The sequence below is a fragment of the Scyliorhinus canicula genome, chromosome 9 (genome assembly GCF_902713615.1).
Source record: "Scyliorhinus canicula chromosome 9, sScyCan1.1, whole genome shotgun sequence".
Classification (NCBI taxonomy): Eukaryota; Metazoa; Chordata; class Chondrichthyes; order Carcharhiniformes; family Scyliorhinidae; genus Scyliorhinus; species Scyliorhinus canicula.
In genome coordinates this window covers 30,052,650-30,072,352 of record NC_052154.1, presented here as the reverse complement: position 1 = coordinate 30,072,352, position 19,703 = coordinate 30,052,650, and the positions used below count along the sequence as shown (strand labels likewise).

Below are 19,703 nucleotides of genomic sequence, written 5' to 3'. Positions count from 1 at the left end.
ACCCTCTCGGAAACATTGGAGCAGACGTCCATCTCACTACTCTTTAAGAAGGACAAAGACCCTACGGAGTGGGGGTTGTACCGTCCCATTTTCCTGCTGAACGTCAATGCCAAATTGCTGGCATTAAGACTAGAGCCGTGCCTCTCGGCGGTGGTGGTAAGAGATGATCAGATGGGGTTCGTGAAGAGGCAGAGGTTGTCCACAAACGTGTGCTGGTTGCTTAATGTGGTGCTTACTCCTGTGGCCGGTCTGGTGCTGGAGGTCATTGTACCACTTGACGCGGAGAAGGCGTTTGACCGGGTGGAGTGGGGGCACCTCTTTGGGTGGCACGGTAGCACAGTGGCTAGCACTTTTGCTTCACAGAGCCAGGGTCTAAGTTCGATTTGTGCTTGGGTCACTGTCTGTGCAGTCTGCACGTTCTCCCCGTGTTTGCGTGGGGTTTCCTCCAGTTTCCTCCACAAAAGATGTGCTGGTTAGGTGAATTGGACATTCTAAATTCTCCCTTAGTGTACCTGAACAGGCACCGGAGTGGGTGCAACCAGGGGATTTTCACAGTAACTTCACTGCAGTGTAAGCCTTTTTGTGACACTAATAAAGATGGTTATTGCGGTATTGGAAACATTTGGGTTGGGTCCTGGGTGCGGCTGCTGCATGCAGCTCCGTTTGCTAGTGTCTGTGCTAACAAGATGATCTCTGGGGCTTTTTGCTGAATCAGGATACGAGGCAGGAGTGTCCGATATTTCCCTCGTTGTTTGCAATGGCATTTGAGCCACTGGCCATGGAGTTGAGAACCTCAAAGGAATAGAATGGGATCACTAGAGATGGGGTGGAACACAGGGTATATACCAATGACTTGCGATTATACATTTGGGACTCAGAGGTGTCTGGTGGGATTATTATGGAAATTCTGCGGTGCTTTGGGCTACTATCTAAACACAGGGATGAGCGAATACTTTGTAATTGGGCAGCGAACTGGGTTGAGGGGATTGCTGTTTCGATTGGGGTACAGGTGGAGGGGGATTGTGGACGGCTTTAGAAGCTGCATTACACGAGCTTGGTCGGAAAGATCAAAGCGGATCTGCAATGGTGGGATCGTCTCCCTTTATCGCTGGCGGGCCATGTCCAGTCGGATAAGATGAATATCTTGCTGAGATTTCTATTTTTATTCCAGTGCCTCCTGATGTTTCTGCCAAAATCATTTTCCAGAGAGGTGGACCGATTTATTATTGGTCCCAAGGATTCAGAGGGGATGCTTCAGAAGGAGACGCACGCAGGTAGACCTGCCAAATTTGACGTGCTATTATTGGGTGGCCAACATGGATAAGATCCTGTAGTGGTGGGGGGATCCTGGGGTACTTTGAGTCCAGATGGAGTCACAATCAAGGGGTCAAGCTTGGAGGCACTGGTGACCGTGCCACTTCCGATGGCGCGGAAGTACTCAACAAATCCAGTGGTAGCGTTGGAAACTGTGGACTGGGCAGGGCAGATGTCCTGGCCTTCGCTTCATTGGTAGCACAGAGGCGGATCCGATTGACCTGGAGGTTGGCAACACGGTCAAGTGCCTCAGCGTGCCTAGGGGACTTGATGGAGTTTTTGCACTTTGAGAAGGTCAAATACACTAAGGAAGTCTATTGAAGGTGCTGGCCAGAGAATTGGTCACTATTAGCTGTTAGGGTGTGTGTTTTTTGCCTTTTGTGGGTTAGTTTTGTTGGTTTGGGGATGAGGTGGGGGAGTGGGGTTGCAGTTGGTATTTTCGAAAAAGTGTTTATGTCTTTTGTAACTTCTATAAAAAATGTTAAAAAAATGAATAAGCATTTCCAAAGAAAAGGGGTGCTCTATTTTGAGGATTTACAACGGTCATGGACGACTTCAGGAGATTGGAGAAATTATGGTTTTGTGTGTGGTGGTTGGAACAGATAGTAGTTGGGACAAGGCTAATTAGTATTTCAGATGAGGGTGGGACATAGTAAGGAATTTGGAGGTAAGGACATAAATTCTTGGAGATACTTAGGAGGTCTGGGTGCATCTGTGGAGAGGGAAGCTGAGTTAATGTTTCAGGTTGATGACATCAAAACTGGAATTTGGAGTGTTGTAGTGACTGTTGGGTTTTTGTAATGCAGTGGCGATTTGGAGGGGTGAGGGGCAAGAGATAGTGGAAGAGTGTATGGGCATTTAGAAATACGTGGAGAGAGAAGCAAGGCCTTGAAAAGGATTACAGAGGAGAGGTTGGTCCAGTGGTAGAGTTGTCCCCAGAGGAACTCTAAATACCAACAATCCAGAAACCTCACCCCAATTATCCACTGCTCCCACATGCACTAACCTTCCCCAAATACCTCCACCAACTATTCACTATCCCCATTCACCAGCCCAAGTTCTTACTTTATCCAGTCTTCTCTACATTTTGGAAGGTCTAATGCAGGTAGGGAATATACAGTGAATGATAGAACCCTCAAGAGTATTGACAGTCAGAGAGATCTAGGTGTACAGGTCCACAGGTCACTGAAAGGGGCAACACAGGTGGAGAAGGTAGTCAAGAAGGCATATGGCATGCTTGCCTTCATTGGCTGGGGCATTGAGTATAAAAATTGGCAAGTCATGTTGCAGGTGTACAGAACCTTAATTAGGCCACACTTGTTCAATTCTGGTTGCCACACTACCAGAAGGACGTGGAAGCTTTAGAGAGGGTGCAAAAGAGATTTACCAGGATGTTGCCTGGTATGGAGGGCATTATCTATGAGAGGTTGAATAAACTTGTTCTCACTGGAACGAAGGAGGTTGAGGGGCGACCTGATAGAGGTCTACAAAATTATGAGGGGCATAGACAGAGTGGATACTCAGAGGCTTTTCCCCAGGATAGAGGATCAATTACTAGGGGGCATAGGTTTAAGGTGCGAGGAGCAAGGTTTAGAGTAGATGTACGAGGTAAGTTTTTTTTACACAGAGGGTAGTGGGTGCCTGGAACCTGCTGCCGGAGGAGGTGGTGGAAGCAGGGACAATAGTGATGTTTAAGGGGCATCTTGACAAATACATGAATAGGATGGGAACAGAGGGATACGAACCCCGGAAATGTAGAAGATTTTAGTTTAGATGGGCAGCCTGGTCGATGCAGGCTTGGAGGGCCTGTACTTTTCTTTGTTTGTTCTTTGATATCCAAGCTCTCTCAACCTTGGAGAATAGGTGCCCCTCTATGAAGAGGAAGCATGCGATCTATCATGAGCTAACTGGCTGAAATGTATCGCCCTCCCCGATTTGTGTGGTGTGTGTGTGTGTGTGTGTGCGCCCGCGCGTGCACGGGAGAGAGATAGCATTTAATCAGGTGGGAGGATGTGGTGAGAATCCTGCCACTTCCCTGATAAAGTTCGTGGCAAGAAAGCGATTGAACAGCCTTCCTCCCCCACCGCTAATTGAGGCCCATAGGGTGACAATTAATGCCCATTTAAGGCCTCGTCCTCATTCTCCTACCTCTGTCATTCACTCAGGAGCAGGCAAAGGACACCATGTGAGAAGCCCGAAAAGCAAATCGTGCCGGGATTGCTTATGGGCTTCCACGTAGGCCCCTCATTCAAAGGCACACGGTACCTAGCATTGATGTGGGCTGGATGTCATCAAGTGCCACACCCCTCTCTTGCTGCCAGCCTTCCTCCCCCATAATCCCTCTTCTGTCCCATCACTTACCTGTGTTCTGGGGCCTAGGCCTCAGATGGATGTATTTCTGGCAGCAGGCACCGCTTTCATGGTGGTGTTAACGAACAACGAAGATTAACCAACAGTTGTTGGCTGGAGGAAATTCCACTCTCGAGGTCCTTGATTCCAGGAAAGACCTACCACAGGCCAGTTAAGTGCCCAACCCAGAGGGCCTTCCCAAAGACAGCCAGTTCACAAGACTACTGTTGCCCGCATTAAATTTTGCCGAGTGTAAATTTCTCAATAACTTGGTCAGAGATTTTTAAGAATGGTGATGGGTTTCCACCTGTGGTGGACCAACCAACCAAAAGAAAACGACACTTTTAAAGAAAATATTACTTACTGCATAGGATGGATGATGAAGGTGCCTGCAGAGTTACGGTAGACCCATCAGCACAAATAATATTCACTCGGAACACCAATCGTGCACGAGTACTTTTTTTTTTGGAACCTGCAACGCCAATCCTTGCTTCAACATCAGCGTTTCTGAGTTTTAAAATTCCCACACAATCAACCCTGCAAATACAAAAATACAGTGAATAATTTAAAACAGTAATTGTTTTAAACTGAATAATCTCAAAGTTTCCAATTCAAGCTGCCACTCTTACTCCCCAGACTCTGTACAACAACTTCTAATTAGATCAGTCCTTGAAAATGAAGAATAGTCCAAGTCACTTCATAAATACATGTACGGAAAAACAAATTGCAGCAGGTAAGCAATGATCAGGATGGGTGGATGACAGCTTGGTTAAAGCACTAAGTTTATAACGGTGCTGTTAAAGATGAGAGGTTCAGAAAGGACTGTTAGAGACTTGGATCAATGAGCCTCAAGGCTCTGCCATCTATCAGCCATCACTTTACTGATTGGTGAGTAGGGCAGGCTCGAGGGGTTGTGTGTTTCATATTCATATGTTTGTTTGGTGGAGCAAAGAGGTGAGGTGCATAAGAGGTCAGAGGCTGAAAAATGGAGCATTTTGGAGGGAATTTAGGGCTAAAGGAGATAAGTTGGGACGGGACTGTGGGGGGATTTATAGACAAAACGAAGCCTGGGGACCAAGCCAAACCAGCCAGGATTGAAGTAATGACCAAGAAGAATAGGGTCAGACAAGGTAAATGTGGTAGAAGTTTAGCCAAATTAGAGTCTATAGTGTGAAAAACAGTTTTCGATTAGCTCAGACTGGAGGTGACAATGTATAATGGCTTCAGAGGTAGGAGTTAAAATGGATACAGAAGTGGAATTAGCTTGCCATCTGTGCAGAAGGTGGGTGTGGTGGTGGAAAAAACAATTGAATTAATGCCAATGGATAGAATGTGATAGATTGAGTTTTTTGCGTCTTGTGGTTATATGTAAAATATCCTCTGAGAACTATGTCTTCACAAATTTTTTCTGCATCTCTTTACTTTGTGGTTAAAGAATCCTTAACTGGCTGCGGCAAAAGTACAGGCACGGTATCCTGATGAAAAAACATTAAAATGTGTCATTGGTACCTCTAGTATAATTGGGAGTTGGGGGAGGTATATTTCAGTGTATGCCCGAACTTGGCCTGGAGACCCTATCCTATATTATTGTGGATTGTATGCTAGGGGGTGTCCCTTATCCTGTTGGGAGGGGGAGTGTTGTATTTCTCCGAGACATCCTGTTGATGGATGTCTTGATGATTCTTCCTCTCCCTGTCGGTGGGATTCTTCTCCCCTGTTGGTGGGGAGTGGTTTGGCCTTTTCAGTGTTGGCGAGGCTTGAACAGTGCTTCTGATACACGTGAATGTGTAAGTCACTTTACCATGTTTTCATGGCTTTATCGTCTTATCCCTCTTTCTCGACTTCACCCACTTACCATCTTTTCTCGTATAAAAGGGAGGCACCAAGATTAATGATTAAGCTGAATTGTGTTGGTATACTGACTTCTTCTGTATTTAGGTACACTGAAGTATTCATATTGTACTTTACCAGTTTTAAAGATTTTGTTGCGTTATTTGTAAAACTGTAAAACATCCAATAAAAAATTTAATTTTATGAGTTGAGTCAAATGATGTGATTGCACTGGAGCGAGTGCAGAGGCATTTCACCAAGATGTTGCCAGGGATGGAACATTTTAGTTAGGAAGAGAGATTGAATAGGCTTGGGTTGTTTTCACTGGAGCAGAGAAGACTGAGGGGCAACCTGATCAAGCTGTACGAGATTATGAGGGACATGGACAGGGTGGATGTGGAACAGCTGGTCCCCTTAGTTGAAGGGTTGGTTACGAGTGGACACAAGTCCAAGGTGAGGGGTGGGAGGTTCAGTGGGCATTTTTGGGAAAACTTTTTTTAACCCAGAGGGTGGTGACAGTCTGGGGGACACTGCCTGGGAGGGTAGTAGAGGCGGGTTGTCTCACAACCTTTAAAAAGTACCAGGGTGAGTATCTGGCACGTCTTAACATTTGAGGTTATGGGCCAAGTGTTGGTAAATGGGATTAGGATCGATGATCAGGTGCGTTTCATGCGTTCAGACTCGATGGGCCGAAGGGCCTTTTCTGCACTGAATTTTTTCTGTGATTCTGTTAACTGATTTCCTCATCGGTCTTCATTGTGAAATTAAATAGTTTGAAACTTTTACATCCAAAATTTAAATTCACAATGAAGACCGATGAGGAAATACTTAACAGAAAATAGGAGGAGCAGCCCATTCATTATGATCGTGGCTGATCAACCAACTCAACTGTCTGATCTCCCCTCACCCACCCCCATCATATACTTTGATCCCTTCACTGATCCCTTCACTCCTTTTTGAAAACATACAAATATTTTGGCCTCAATTGCTTCCTATGGTAGAGAATTCCACAGGCTTATCAATCAGTGAAGAAATTTCCCCTCATCTCTTTGCCCCATGCCCTTACACCATGACCCCTGGTTCTGGACACCCCCACCATTATGAACATACTTCCTGCTGCATACAACATGTCTAGTCCTGTTGAAATTTTATAATTTTCTACGAGATCCCCCCACCCCCCCATTCTTCTTAACTCCAGCAAATATAATCCCAATTGACTGAAACTTTCCTCATACGTCACTCATAGAATCCCTACAGCGTGGAAGGAGGCCATTTAGCCCATCGAGTTTGCAACGACCCTTGAGAAGAGCACCCTAGCTCGGTCCACCCCATTCCCATAACTGCACCTTACTTTTTGGACAGTAAGGGGCAATTTAGCATGGCCATTACACCTAACCTACGGTAGCACAGTGGTTAGCACTGTTGTGCCACAGCGCCAGGGACCCAGGTGCGACTCCCGGCTTGGGTCGCTGTCTGTACGGAATCTGGATGTCCTCCCCACGTCTGTGTAGGTTTCCACCGGTTCTCCGGTTTCCTCCCACAGTTCAAAGATATGCAGCTAAGGTGGATTGGTTACACTAAATTGCCCTGTAGTGTCCAAACGTTAGGTGGGGTTGCTAGGTTATGGGAATAGGGTGGAGGTGGGGGCTTAGGTAGGGTGCTCTTTCAGGGGCTGGTGTAGACTTGATGGGTTCAATGACCTCCTTCTGCAGGTGTAAATTCTATGATTTTGGACTGTGGGAGAAACCCACGCTGTCCGACCATCTCAGGAATCAATCTGGGAAGCAAGTACAGTTACATCCTCATCCAACATTGGTACCAGCAGCAGTTCTGGGAAATATTTTCTCTCCCCTTTGTGGGCAGATTATTGGTTTGCACAGTTAATGCATCTGAAATCAGCTATTAGAATCAAAAATGGAACTTGAGCCATTGAGACCAGAGAAGTTCCAATACAAATTGGACAATTTGTTACCAACTAAGATAACAGGGGAATCCAATATTCACACAATTTAACATCCAAATGAGTACCCACCATATGTTCTATCCATTTGCAGTATCAATAGATTTAAATAAATACTTACGCCAATGTCATGTTATTTCCAGGATCTAGGCTGACTTCAATCACAGTGGTTCCTTCAATATCCACCTCCTTGCAAGGAGTAGTGTTCCGTCCAATGACTCTGCATGCTTGGTAAAAACCATGAGGTTTGACTCGGCCAGAGTCATTGCCAACAAAAACTTGCAAGATTACAGGCTCATTGTAACCTTCCAACTAAAATAAAATAATTAGCGAAAAATATTTCAAAATTTTTGATGTGGCACAAGCAAAACTTCAAAAGTAGAGTTTTGACAAATAATAAATGTTTACTTAAGGACAAGGTGCTAAACTTTTGACAGCCATTTGGTGAAAGAGGAGACCAGAAGTCAATCTCAGTTTTAGATTTTTTTCACAAAGTGAGACATTACACAGATACAGTTCCTAACTCTACAACTTTCACCAGTTTCAATGTGTCACTATTTTTGTGTCACGTGAACGACATAAATCCATAAATTGATTAACTGCTGCTTAAAGAGGCAAAGAAAACTCTGAAGGGAACTTGGCAAATTAAATTAAAATGTCATTTTGGGTGGGGATAATGGACTCCAGCCCCTGCGGCACCCACTGGCCAGAGAAGATCTCAAGCATACCAACTGGATGCTGTGCGCTCCCTTTCCAGGAATGCCCGGACACATGTCACCACAGAAGAGATGCAGCCAGTATGACCCCCTGAACTGCTCCCTGTCGGGCCTGTTGACGGCCATTTAAAGATAACAGATCTTGACAATACAGCAACCCCACAGCATTGCATTGGATTGTGAGCAAAGATGTTTCTGCTTAAGCCCTGGAGTGGAATTTAAACTCCCAATCTTGAGACAAACAAATTATTTAACTACCAATTGAGTCACAATTGGCACCTAGTGCCGTTTAAAAGGACCACTGTAGCTAAAAACAAAAATATCAATGGAAATTTAGTAGATTAAATTAAAATGTCATTCACAAGCGGATTTAAATAAACTCATTAATGTGGGGGCTTGAACTAAGGACCCTGAGATTAAGAGTCTCATGCTCTACTGACCAAACAAGCCAGTAATTAGCGTCCCTTTATACCCCTTGAGTACAACAATTAAACAAATAGACAAATTAATAAAATTACAGCCCTAAAGGAGTGTGTCTCTGCACACAGATAACCTAATGATTGTCTCCTTTTGTATACATTTAACCTTCAGTTATACAATTAACACAAGAGATACAGCTTTTTGACATATATTAATGACTGTTTTAGGTATACAAGGCCTAATTTCAAAGTCTGCAGATGGAACAGGAAGACTAAAAAGGTTGAAAAGCCAAATACATAGCAGATGCAATTTAATGCAGTGAAGTGTGAAGTAGTTAATTCTGGAAGAAAGAATGAAGAGAGGAAATAGAAAATGGTAAAGAATTTAAAATAATGCAAGAACAGAGACACCAGAGGTATGCATCCAGAATGGCGCAAGACAAGTTAAAAAGATTGCTTAGAAGGCAAACATAATCTTTGGCTTTAAAAAAAAAGGGCAAGAGTACAAAAGCAAGGAAGTTATGTTAAACCTTGATAAAACACTAGTTAGGTTCTTGTTGGAGTAGGACCTGGAGTATTGTGGGCAATTCTGGTTCTCAGACTTTAAGATGATTTACTCAAATTAATTACATGAAAAGACAAGCAAAATCTGGCTTCAAGCTAAAAAGGTTGAGATCTTAAAAGAAGATTAGATTTTTAAAATGTTAAAAATCATGAAGGACTTGATTAAGTAAGTGAGGAGAAACGGTTTCCAGTGACAGAAGGGTCAATGACCAAAGGGGACAAATTTAAGGCAATGTGTTCTGGAGAAATTCAGCAGGTCTGGCAGCATTTGTAGGGAGAGAGTTAACATTTCAAGTTCATTTCCCCTCATCCTCCAATCGGCATTCCACAGAAACCCGTCCCTTTATGACATCCTGGTCCACTTCTCCACTGCACCCAGGATCGAACCTGGGACCTCAGTGCTGTGAGGCAGTAGTGCTAACCACTGTGCCACGGTGCTGCCCACGCGGTCTGCTTTACAATGGGCGACTAAGCGCAGACTGGGCGAGTGCTTTGCAGAACACCTTTACTCAGTCCGCAAGCATTTTTTAAAATATCTTTTTATTGGCATTTTCAACATCATGTACATTGACGTTAGTGTTTATTTAAAAAGGCTTTTATTTTACTTCACTTTATTTACTCACTCAGTCCACAAAGAGGACCCTAACCCTAACCTTCAGGTTTCTTGCTATTTTAACTCAGCACTTTGCTTTCATGCCCATCCTTGGCTTGCTGGAATGCTCCAGTGATGCCCAGTGCAAGTTGGAGGAGCAGCATCTCATTTTCTGATTTGGCAGGTTATCGCTGTCAGGACTTAGCATGAATTCAACAACTTTAGACTGTCATCCTTCTCCTCAATCTTAACCCTTTTTCTTTCAATATCCCATACATTTTTGTGTCATGGAAAAAAACACTCTTCTTCGCACCCCACCAGTATAGTATAATAGTTAACAGATATTCCCTCTCTTCCAGCTGCAGTTTAATAGTTAACGGATATTCCCTCCATCTCTGTTCTGATGAAGTGCCAAACAAACTTGAAACGTTAACTTTGTTCGCTCTCTCTACAGATGCAGCCAGACCTGCTGAGTTTTTCCAGCATTCTCGGTTTGCTTCAGATTCTAACATCCACAATATTTTGCTTATTTTAAGAGAAAGATTTAAGATGGTTGGCAAAAGAACAAGAGGTGGCACAAGGGGGAAAATATTTACATGCAAGTTATGATCTGAAATGCACAGCCTGAAAAGTAGTGGAAGCACATTAATCAAAAGGGAAATACTTGGAGGAAAAAATCCAGGCGAGTAGGATTAATTAGATGGCACCTTCAAAAACTGACAGGCATGATGGGCTGAACGGGTTTCTTCTGTGCTGTGAAATCAGCTATTCCGCTTGGAAATTAACCTTCCAGTACGGCAAAACAAAACAAAAACTCTCAAATTCTTATACGTTCATTATTGGAATGAACAAATAAAATCACTTGACAATTATGGTGTTCCCATAGGCTCACTGTCTTTGTGTGAGGGTATAGGTCATTGGTTTGACAAATAAACCAATTTATTGCAGTGTATTCTCCAGATAGCACACACTGCAGTCATTGTGGAGAGAGTGGATGTTTAAGCTGGTAGATTGGGCAGCAAATTGCATTGTTCTTTTTAAATAAGTACCCAAATTCATTTTTTCAAATTAAGGGACAATTTAGCATGGCCAATCCACCTACCCTGCACATCTTTGGGTTGTGGGGGTGAAACCCATGCAAACATGGGGAGAATGTGCAAACTCAACACGGACAGTGACCCTGGGCCGGGATCGAACCTGGGACATCTGCGTCGTGAGGCAGCAGTGCTAACCACTGAGCCACTGTCCTGCCCCATGTTTTGGATGCTGTTGAGCTTAAATGCCATTGCAGATGTATCCATCCAGGCAACTGATAGTATTCCATCACAATTCTGGCTTGTGCTTTGGGGCGGCAGGAGGTGATTCCACAGCTAGCAAATACAGCTAGCACTTATGTGGCTGACACGGTTGAGTCTTCAGTCAAAATGTTTGTGAAAATTTCTGGAATGGTAATACCATTGAATATCAAGAGGAAGTAACTGAACACTCCCTTATTGGTGATGCTCATTGCCTGCCTGGTGTTTTCATGATGCAATTATCCTATCAGCCCAAAAAGCAGCATGGTAGCACAGTAGGTAGCACTATTGATTTACGGCGCCAAGGACCCAGGTTCAATTCCCGGCTTGAGTCACTGTCTGTGCGGAGTCTGCACATTCTCCCCATGTCTGCATGGGTTTCCTCCGGGTGCTCCCACAAGTTCCGAAAGATGTGCTGTTAGGTAATTTGGACATTCTGAATTCTCCCTTTGTGTACCTGAACAGGCGCTGGAGGGGGCGACTGGCGGCTTTTCACAGTAACTTCAATGTAGTGTTAATGTAAGCATACTTGTGACAATAAAGATTACCTAATTTCTAACAGCATATCAAAATAAGTTCAATTTTTCATTGAACCATAGAATTCCTACAGTTCAGGAGGCCATTCGGCCCATTGAGTCTGCACGGACCCTCTGAAAGAGCATCCCAACTAGGCCTACTCCCCCACGCTATCCCCAAAACGCTACCTAACCTGCACACATTTGGATAGTACGGGGTAATTTAGCATGGCCAATCCCCCTAACCTGCACATTTTCGGACTGTGGGAGGAAAGCGGAACACCCAAAGGATACCCATGCAGACAGGGAGAACGTGCAAACTCCACACAGTCACCCAAGGCTAGAATTGAACCCGGGTTCCTGCCGCTATGAGGTAGCAGTGCTAACCACTGTGCCACCGTGTCATACCATCAATAGGTTTGTGCAAGTTTATATTTCTCCGTCAGAAATTTAATCTCTTGGCTTTGACATATATGTTTGTTTAGGACTAGGCTATCAACATTGCTCAGCAAATGTTAGAAAATGCACAGCACATTAAAATGATGAAATTGTTGAACATCGGTACCACATTATTCATCTTCAGTCAATCACTACCAACTTTGCAATTCATTTGAATCATTTTGATCAACTGTGGATAACATGTATTTTTCTTATACTATCCTGGTTTAAACGAAGAGAAGTAGATCTGTGTATTTCAATTCCTTTTTTGTCGTCACCCACATGAGCTAGAATTTACTGAGGGGCTCCCAAATAAATGTTTCCAATTGCATACAACTGATCATTGTTATGATAGGAACTACATAAAAATGTTAGGAATTCAGAACTCATGCTGTTTTGGAACTTTTATCAAGTCCTGATTAAAATCAATTATTCTATCATCGTATTCAATCTGCTATCCATTGCTTTATTATCTGGGCACGGTAGCACAGCAGTTAGCACTGTGGCTTTACAGTGCCAGGGTCTCAGGTTTGATTCACGGCTGGGTCTCTGTCTGTGGAGTTTTTACATTCTCCCCGTACCTACGCAGGTGCTCCGGTTTCCTCCCACAAGTCCCAAAGGACGTGCTACCAGGTAATTTGGACATTCTGAATTCACCCTCTGGGTACCCCACACAGGAGCCGGAATGTGGCTTTCCACAGTAACTTCATTGCAGTGTTAATGCAAGCCTACTTGTGACAATAAAGATTATCATGTAACAAAGGATGTACTGTTAGATATCAATGTGAGCGGTGGTAAAGATCACTATTCAGAAGTCACAATTCAAAGGAGCAATGAGGGGGGCGGATTCAAATCGTACTGATGCAAGATTACTGGCGCACGTGTTGCTCTCTGTCTTCGCATTTGTTCTCTTTCCGATGTTTTCTTCCTTATGCCCCTCTGGGCTTTTGTTTTTTTGGATCTGTATTTTTTGAAGTGTACTAACTAAATTTTTGCAATAAAACTTGATCTCGCACTGCCACCGGATCCTCGTCTCTTCTACTATAGTGTTTTCATTGTGTCAGCCAATGTAAAACATTACACCAATTTGGCAAATCCTTTCATAGATAGTATGTACACAAGATCAAAATTCAGTTTATGGCAAGCATGCTTTTGCTAATGGAAGTTGATATTTGTGTTGAGCACAAGTACATAAAAGGAACAGGAGTATGTAATTCCATCCTCACACCTGTTCTGTAATGCAATTAGATCATGACAGATCTGTACCTCACCTGCATTTAACTCATCCATTCTGCACATCCCTGGATTCCTTTCCCCAACAGGATATTACCAAACTAAGTCCTGAAAATTTTAAAGGAGCAGGCATCCACAGCCTTTTGGAAGAATTCCACATTTCCATCCCCTTTGAGTGAACCTGTGCTGCTTCATTTTACTGGCTTAGTTCCAATTTTAAAATTACACCTCCCTTATTCTGAATGCTCCCACCAGAGATAACTTCCTATTGGATTCCTTTATTATAAGTATCTCGATTTGATCAGCTCTCAATCTTCTATACTTAAAAAATACAAACTAAGTTTGTGCAATCTCATAATTTAGCTTTTATAGCCCTGATATTATTCTGATGAACATGTGCTGCATACCCTCAATACATCCCAGTCAACATCTTTCTTGAGGGTCGGGGCCTAATCTGAACACAAACTCTCCAAATGCGGTCTGATCATTGCAACTGAAGCATCATCACTCCCTCACTTTGAGATAAATAAACATTTCATAGAATCCCTCCATCGCAGATGGAGGCCATTCGTCCCATTGAGTCTGCACCGACCCTCCAAAAGCGCACCCTACCGAGACGCAAGCCCCTGCCCTATCCCCATCACCCTGTAACCCCACCTGGCCTTTTGGACACTATGGGGAAATTTTACATAACCAATCCACCCAAACTGCACATCTTCAGACTGTAGGAGGAAACCGGAGCACCAAGAAGAAAGCCACACAGACATGGGGAGAATGTACAAACTGCAAACAGACAGACACGCAAGGTCAGAAACAACCCAGGTCACTGGAACGATGAGGCAGCAGTGCTAACCAATGTACCACCATGCTGCCCTAAATGATTACTTTTAATGATTTGTGTACATGAACATAATATTTTTGCTCCACAGAACCCTAGGTCTGAGAGTTAAGAAAATATTTCTGATTTGTCTTTTTGTGATCCAAAAGGACAACTTGACAGTTTCCTCATTTTTTCTGTGTACATACTTATTGGACCTCATAACATTATGTCATCTGTAAACTTGAACAAATGACTCATGGAAAGTATGGGATGCCGCACAAATCTCACTTTTAAATTCCCTTTCATATTCTCCAGTAATTTCAATATGGATTTTCTTTCTGAACACCTCAGATTGTCTTTCTCGCAGCCCCACTTGGAATGGTTAATTTTTCTTTGATTTTCTTTTTAAGTGGCCTAACTCAAATTCTAAAACTATGCCCTCTTTGTTCTAAACCAAAAGTTTTTCTTGACTTATAGTAATTCTTTTCAAAAGCAAGGAAAACAATTACCTTTACTGTTGGAAAACCTTGTTGTGTCCGATCTTTCACAGAGCCACGGCTACCTTCTGTCAAGTACCGTGCCCTGTGCTGCGTCTCAGGTTGAACCAATACCCTGAGTTCTTTGCCTTCGCTTTTAACAGGATAGTGACCAGTTAATGTTGGACCCTTTTTTAAATAAGTTTTCTGTGGTTCCGTTGTTCTGTGAAATGTTAATAATATTTATCAATGAAATTACTTCAGTGATATATAATGAATCTTTTGATTTCAGTTGCCATACTTTATTATAGCACTCTCTTAAATGGCATTTCTTCTCATCTTTCATTTATTTATCTTTTAATTTTCCTAAAATACCTCACCTGATTTCTGTCACTATGTCCTTCTTGGGAAGAAAGTATAAAATAGCAATTGACTCAAACTTTTCAATGTTGTTGTTAAAATATTGAGTGATTTACTGACCAAGTTAGTGATGTAGCAATATTGAGAACAGGTTGAGATAACATTCAATATCACTTCAGTGAGTTTATGGTTCCATCTATGCAGCAGGATGGACGACAATAGAGCAGGTCTCGTGTCTGAGCATCTAAGAGATTATGTCTTCTAACGAGAAAAGGCCTGGGAGCATTTCACTTCCTCACCTGCCTTTTTGGAAATTTAACCACACTTTAACATAGACCAATTATTTGCGTGTGTAAATTGCGAGAAAAAAATCAATTTTATAAAATGAAATTAAGTTGTACGGTTATTTTGGTCCATGCCTTGTCTCCACCTTGCATCATACAATCAACCCTGCTCCATGAACCCTTCGAATTGCCCACGAGGTAATTCATCAAGATGGGTCAGGATGTTTCAACCTCCAATTTACTTCATCATCCAGCCCCTCATCTTGACTTAATACCTATTCTTGACAGCACAGCAAGATCGGGAGGTTGCCATCTCGGCAATAACTTGCATTTTATCATTCTGTAGTGAGCACTTATTTTATTCCCTGTCCCATTTACACAACCAAACACTATCTGGTTTCATTCCATTCTGAGAATTTCTTATGGGGTGCATCTGGTTTGGTAATTTCACACAGCAGAAATTGTTACCATATATTGTAAATGTCTGCTTACACATAATATACATATGTGGGGAAAAATGGCCATTTTGAATCATGCAAATCAGGTTCACTAATAATTTAGGCTGACCATTTTAATATATACATTAAAAATTAATTCAAACTCATGGCTTCATTTACAAAACAAATTTAGAAAATCAAATAATCAGTTGGCAATTGTTAAGCTATTATTATGAATCCAGTCATTTATATTTGTAACAACATATATGTCTTTAACATGGAATCATGCTGGCAGCATAAATGAGTTAAGAGCCAAATTTAGGATAACTAAAAGTACCACCTAGCACACACAGTCAAGTCAGTAAATCAGCCCAATATAATACTGCAGGTGACACAAAATTGAAAAAGACTGATGTGTTAAACACACAATACTAGGTAATAACATATTGAGTTGCAGTTAATGAAGTAATACAGTTAACAGCAAAGTTCAAGCAATTAAATAATATTACCCAAGACCTCAAAACATATTTCAGCCAGTGTTATTCTTTACAAGATTTTAACTTTAAGAGCAAAGTGGTAGCAGACTAGCCATCCATTATACACCACCTCCATTTTGAGGAGAGGTGCTTTACGGGCAGCTTATTTTAAACCCCACGATTCTTGAAAGTTCCATCTATTGTATTTATTTCACTGAACATTACAGGGAATTGTAAAGGACCAAAGATCCTGTAAAGTACTAGAAGACAGCAGGGAACTAAAATGACTTTGCTAACTTTGTTCAGTCTATTTTTCTTTCTCCTCACCCCGACCTCCGTGGGAGTGTTATACCAATTGGGCGAGTTGGTCACATCGCAGGTGAAGGTTACTGAGGGAGATAGAAAATGGGTGACCAAAAGAAAGAGCAAGAGTAGGAAGGCAGTGCAGGTGTCCCCTGCGGTCATCTCCCTGCAAAACAGATATACCGCTTTGGATACTGTTGAGGGAGATGGCTTACCAGGGGAAGGCAGCAGCAGCCAGGTTCATGGCACCGTGGCTGGCTCTGCTGCACAGCAGGGCAGGAAGAAAAATGGCAGGGCTATAGTGATAGGGGACTCGATCGTAAGGGGAATAGACAGGCGGTTCTGTGGACGCAATCGAGACTCCAGGATGGTATGTTGCCTCCCTGGTGCAAGGGTCAAGGATGTCTCGGAGCGGCTGCAGGACATTCTGGGGGGGGGGGGGGGGGGGGAGAAAGGGTGAACAGCCAGCTGTCGTGGTGCACATAGGCACCAACGATATAGGTAAAAACGGGATGAGGTCCTACAAGCGGAATTCAGGGAGTAGGAGTTAAACTAAAAAGTAGGACCTCAAAGGTAGTAATCTCAGGATTGCTACCAGTGCCACGAGCTAGTCAGAGTAGGAATGTCAGGATAGATAGGATGAATGCGTGGCTCGAGAGATGGTGCAAGAGGGAGGGATTCAAATTCCTCGGGCATTGGGACCGGTTCTGGGGGAGGTGGGACCAGTACAAACCGGACGGTCTGCACTTGGGCAGGACTGGAACCGATGTCCTAGAGCTGTTTGCTAGAGCTGTTGGGGAGGGTTTAAACTAATGTGGCATGGGGATGGGAACCAATGCTGGAAGTTGGAAGGTAGTAAAACAGGGACAGAAACAAAAGGAAGTAAGGGGAAAAGTGCAAGGCAGAGAAGACATAGTCAGAAATCCATAAGGGCGACAGTACAAGGTAAAGTGACTGAGGGGAGCACAGTGAATAGGCCCAGTAATAACAAAAGGAATAAAGCTGGAGATGTTAAGATTCAAAACAGAGGTAAAAAAACCAACATAAGTGTACTTTACCTGAATGCTCGTAGTATTCGGAATAAAGTAAATGAGTTGGTGGCACAAATCATCGTAAATGACTATGATTTAGTGGCCATTACTGAAACATGGTTAAAGGATGGTCACGACTGGGAGTTAAATATCCGAGGGTATCAAACTATTCGGAAGGACAGAGTGGATGGTAAGGGAGGTGGTGTTGCTCTGTTATTTAAGGATGACATCCGGGCAATAGTAAGGGATGACATCGGTGCTATGGAGGATAAGGTTGAATCCATTTGGGTGGAAATCAGGAATAGTAAGGCGAAAAAGTCACTGATAGGAGTAGTCTATCGGCCACCAATAGTAACGATATGGTGGGGCAGGCAATAAACAAAGAAATAACTGATGCATGTAGAAATGGTACAGCAGTTATCATGGGGGATTTTAATCTACATGTCGATTGGTTTAACCAGGTCGGTCAAGGCAACCGTGAGGAGGAGTTTATAGAATGTATCCGCGATAGTTTCCTAGAACAGTATGTAATGGAACCTACGAGGGAACAAGCGGGTCCTAGATCTTGTCCTGTGTAATGAGACAGGATTGATTCATGATCTCATAGTTAGGGATCCTCTCGGAAGGAGCGATCACAATATGGTGGAATTTAAAATACAGATGGAGGGTGAGAAAGTAAAATCAAATACTAGTGTTTTGTGTTTAAACAAAGGAGATTACAAGGGGATGAGAGAAGAACTAGCTAAGGTAGACTGGGAGCTAAGACTTTATGGTGGAACAGTTGAGGAACAGTGGAGAACCTTCCAAGCGATTTTTCACAGTGCTCAGCAAAGGTTTATACCAACAAAAAGGAAGGACGGAAGAAAGAGGGAAAATCGACCGTGGATATCTAAGGAAATAAGGGAGCGTATCAAATTGAAGGAAAAAGCATATAAAGTGGCAAAGAGTGCTGGGAGATTAGAGGACTGGGAAATCTTTAGGGGGCAACAGAAAGCTACTAAAAAAGCTATAAAGAAGAGTAAGATAGAGTATGAGAGTAAACTTGCTCAGAATATAAAACAGACAGTAAAAGTTTTTACAAATATATAAAACAAAAAAGAGTGGCTAAGGTAAATATTGGTCCTTTAGAGGATGAGAAGGGAGTTTTAATAATGGGAAATGAGGAAATGGCTGAGGAACTGAACAGGTTTTTTGGGTCGGTCTTCACAGTGGAAGACACAAATAACATGCCAGCGACTGATAGAAATGAGGCTATGACAGGTGAGGACCTTGAGAGGATTGTTATCACTAAGGAGGGAGTGATGGGCAAGCTAATGGGGCTAAAGGTAGACAAGTCTCCTGGCCCTGATGGAATGCATCCCAGAGTGCTAAAAGAGATGGCTAGGGAAATTGCAGATGCACTAGTGATAATTTACCGAAATTCACTAGACTCTGGGGTGGTCCCGGTGGATTGGAAATTAGCAAACGTGACGCCACTGTTTAAAAAAGGAGGTAGGCAGAAAGCAGGAAATTATAGGCCAGTGAGTTTAACTTCGGTAATAGGGAAGATGCTGGAATCTATCATCAAGGAAGAAATAGCGAGGCATCTGGATAGAAATTGTCCCATTGGGCAGACGCAGCATGGGTTCGTTAAAGGCAGGTCATGCCTAACTAATTTAGTGGAATTTTTTTGAGGACATTACCAGTGCAGTAGATAACGGGGAGCCGATGGATGTGGTATATCTGGATTTCCAGAAAGCCTTTGACAAGGTGCCACACAAAAGGTTGCTGCATAAGATAAAGATGCATGGCATTAAGGGTAAAGTAGTAGCATGGATAGAGGATTGGTTAATTAATAGAAAGCAAAGAGTTGGGATAAATGGGTGTTTCTCTGGTTGGCAATCAGTAGCTAGTGGTGTCCCTCAGGGATCCGTGTTGGGCCCACAATTGTTCACAATTTACATTGATGATTTGGAGTTGGGGACCAAGGGCAATGTGTCCAAGTTTGCAGATGACACTAAGATGAGTGGTAAAGCGAAAAGTGCAGAGGATACTGGAAGTTTGCAGAGGGATTTGGATAAGTTAAGTGAATGGGCTTGGGTCTGGCAGATGGAATACAATGTTGACAAATGTGAGGTTATCCATTTTGGTAGGAATAACAGCAAACGGGATTATTATTTAAACGATAAAATATTAAAGCATGCCGCTGTTCAGAGAGACTTGGGTGTGCTAGTGCATGAGTCACAGAAGGTTGGTTTACAAGTGCAACAGGTGATTAAGAAGGCAAATGGAATTTTGTCCTTCATTGCTAG

At 42.9% G+C, this 19,703-nt stretch overlaps 1 protein-coding gene across 3 annotated transcripts in view; it reads right to left on the bottom strand.

The window, feature by feature from the left end:
• The window catches only part of nfat5b (nuclear factor of activated T cells 5b), a 305,599-nt gene that overhangs the window by 133,543 nt on the left and 152,353 nt on the right, over positions 1–19,703 (bottom strand). For all 3 annotated transcript variants that reach the window (XM_038806399.1, XM_038806397.1, XM_038806398.1), the window contains exons 4-6: positions 14,555–14,744; positions 7,575–7,765; positions 4,028–4,200 (exon numbers count right to left, since the gene is read on the bottom strand). In XM_038806399.1, coding sequence (XP_038662327.1) covers positions 4,028–4,200; positions 7,575–7,765; positions 14,555–14,744 — 554 coding nt within the window. The remainder of the gene's footprint in view (positions 1–4,027; positions 4,201–7,574; positions 7,766–14,554; positions 14,745–19,703) is intronic.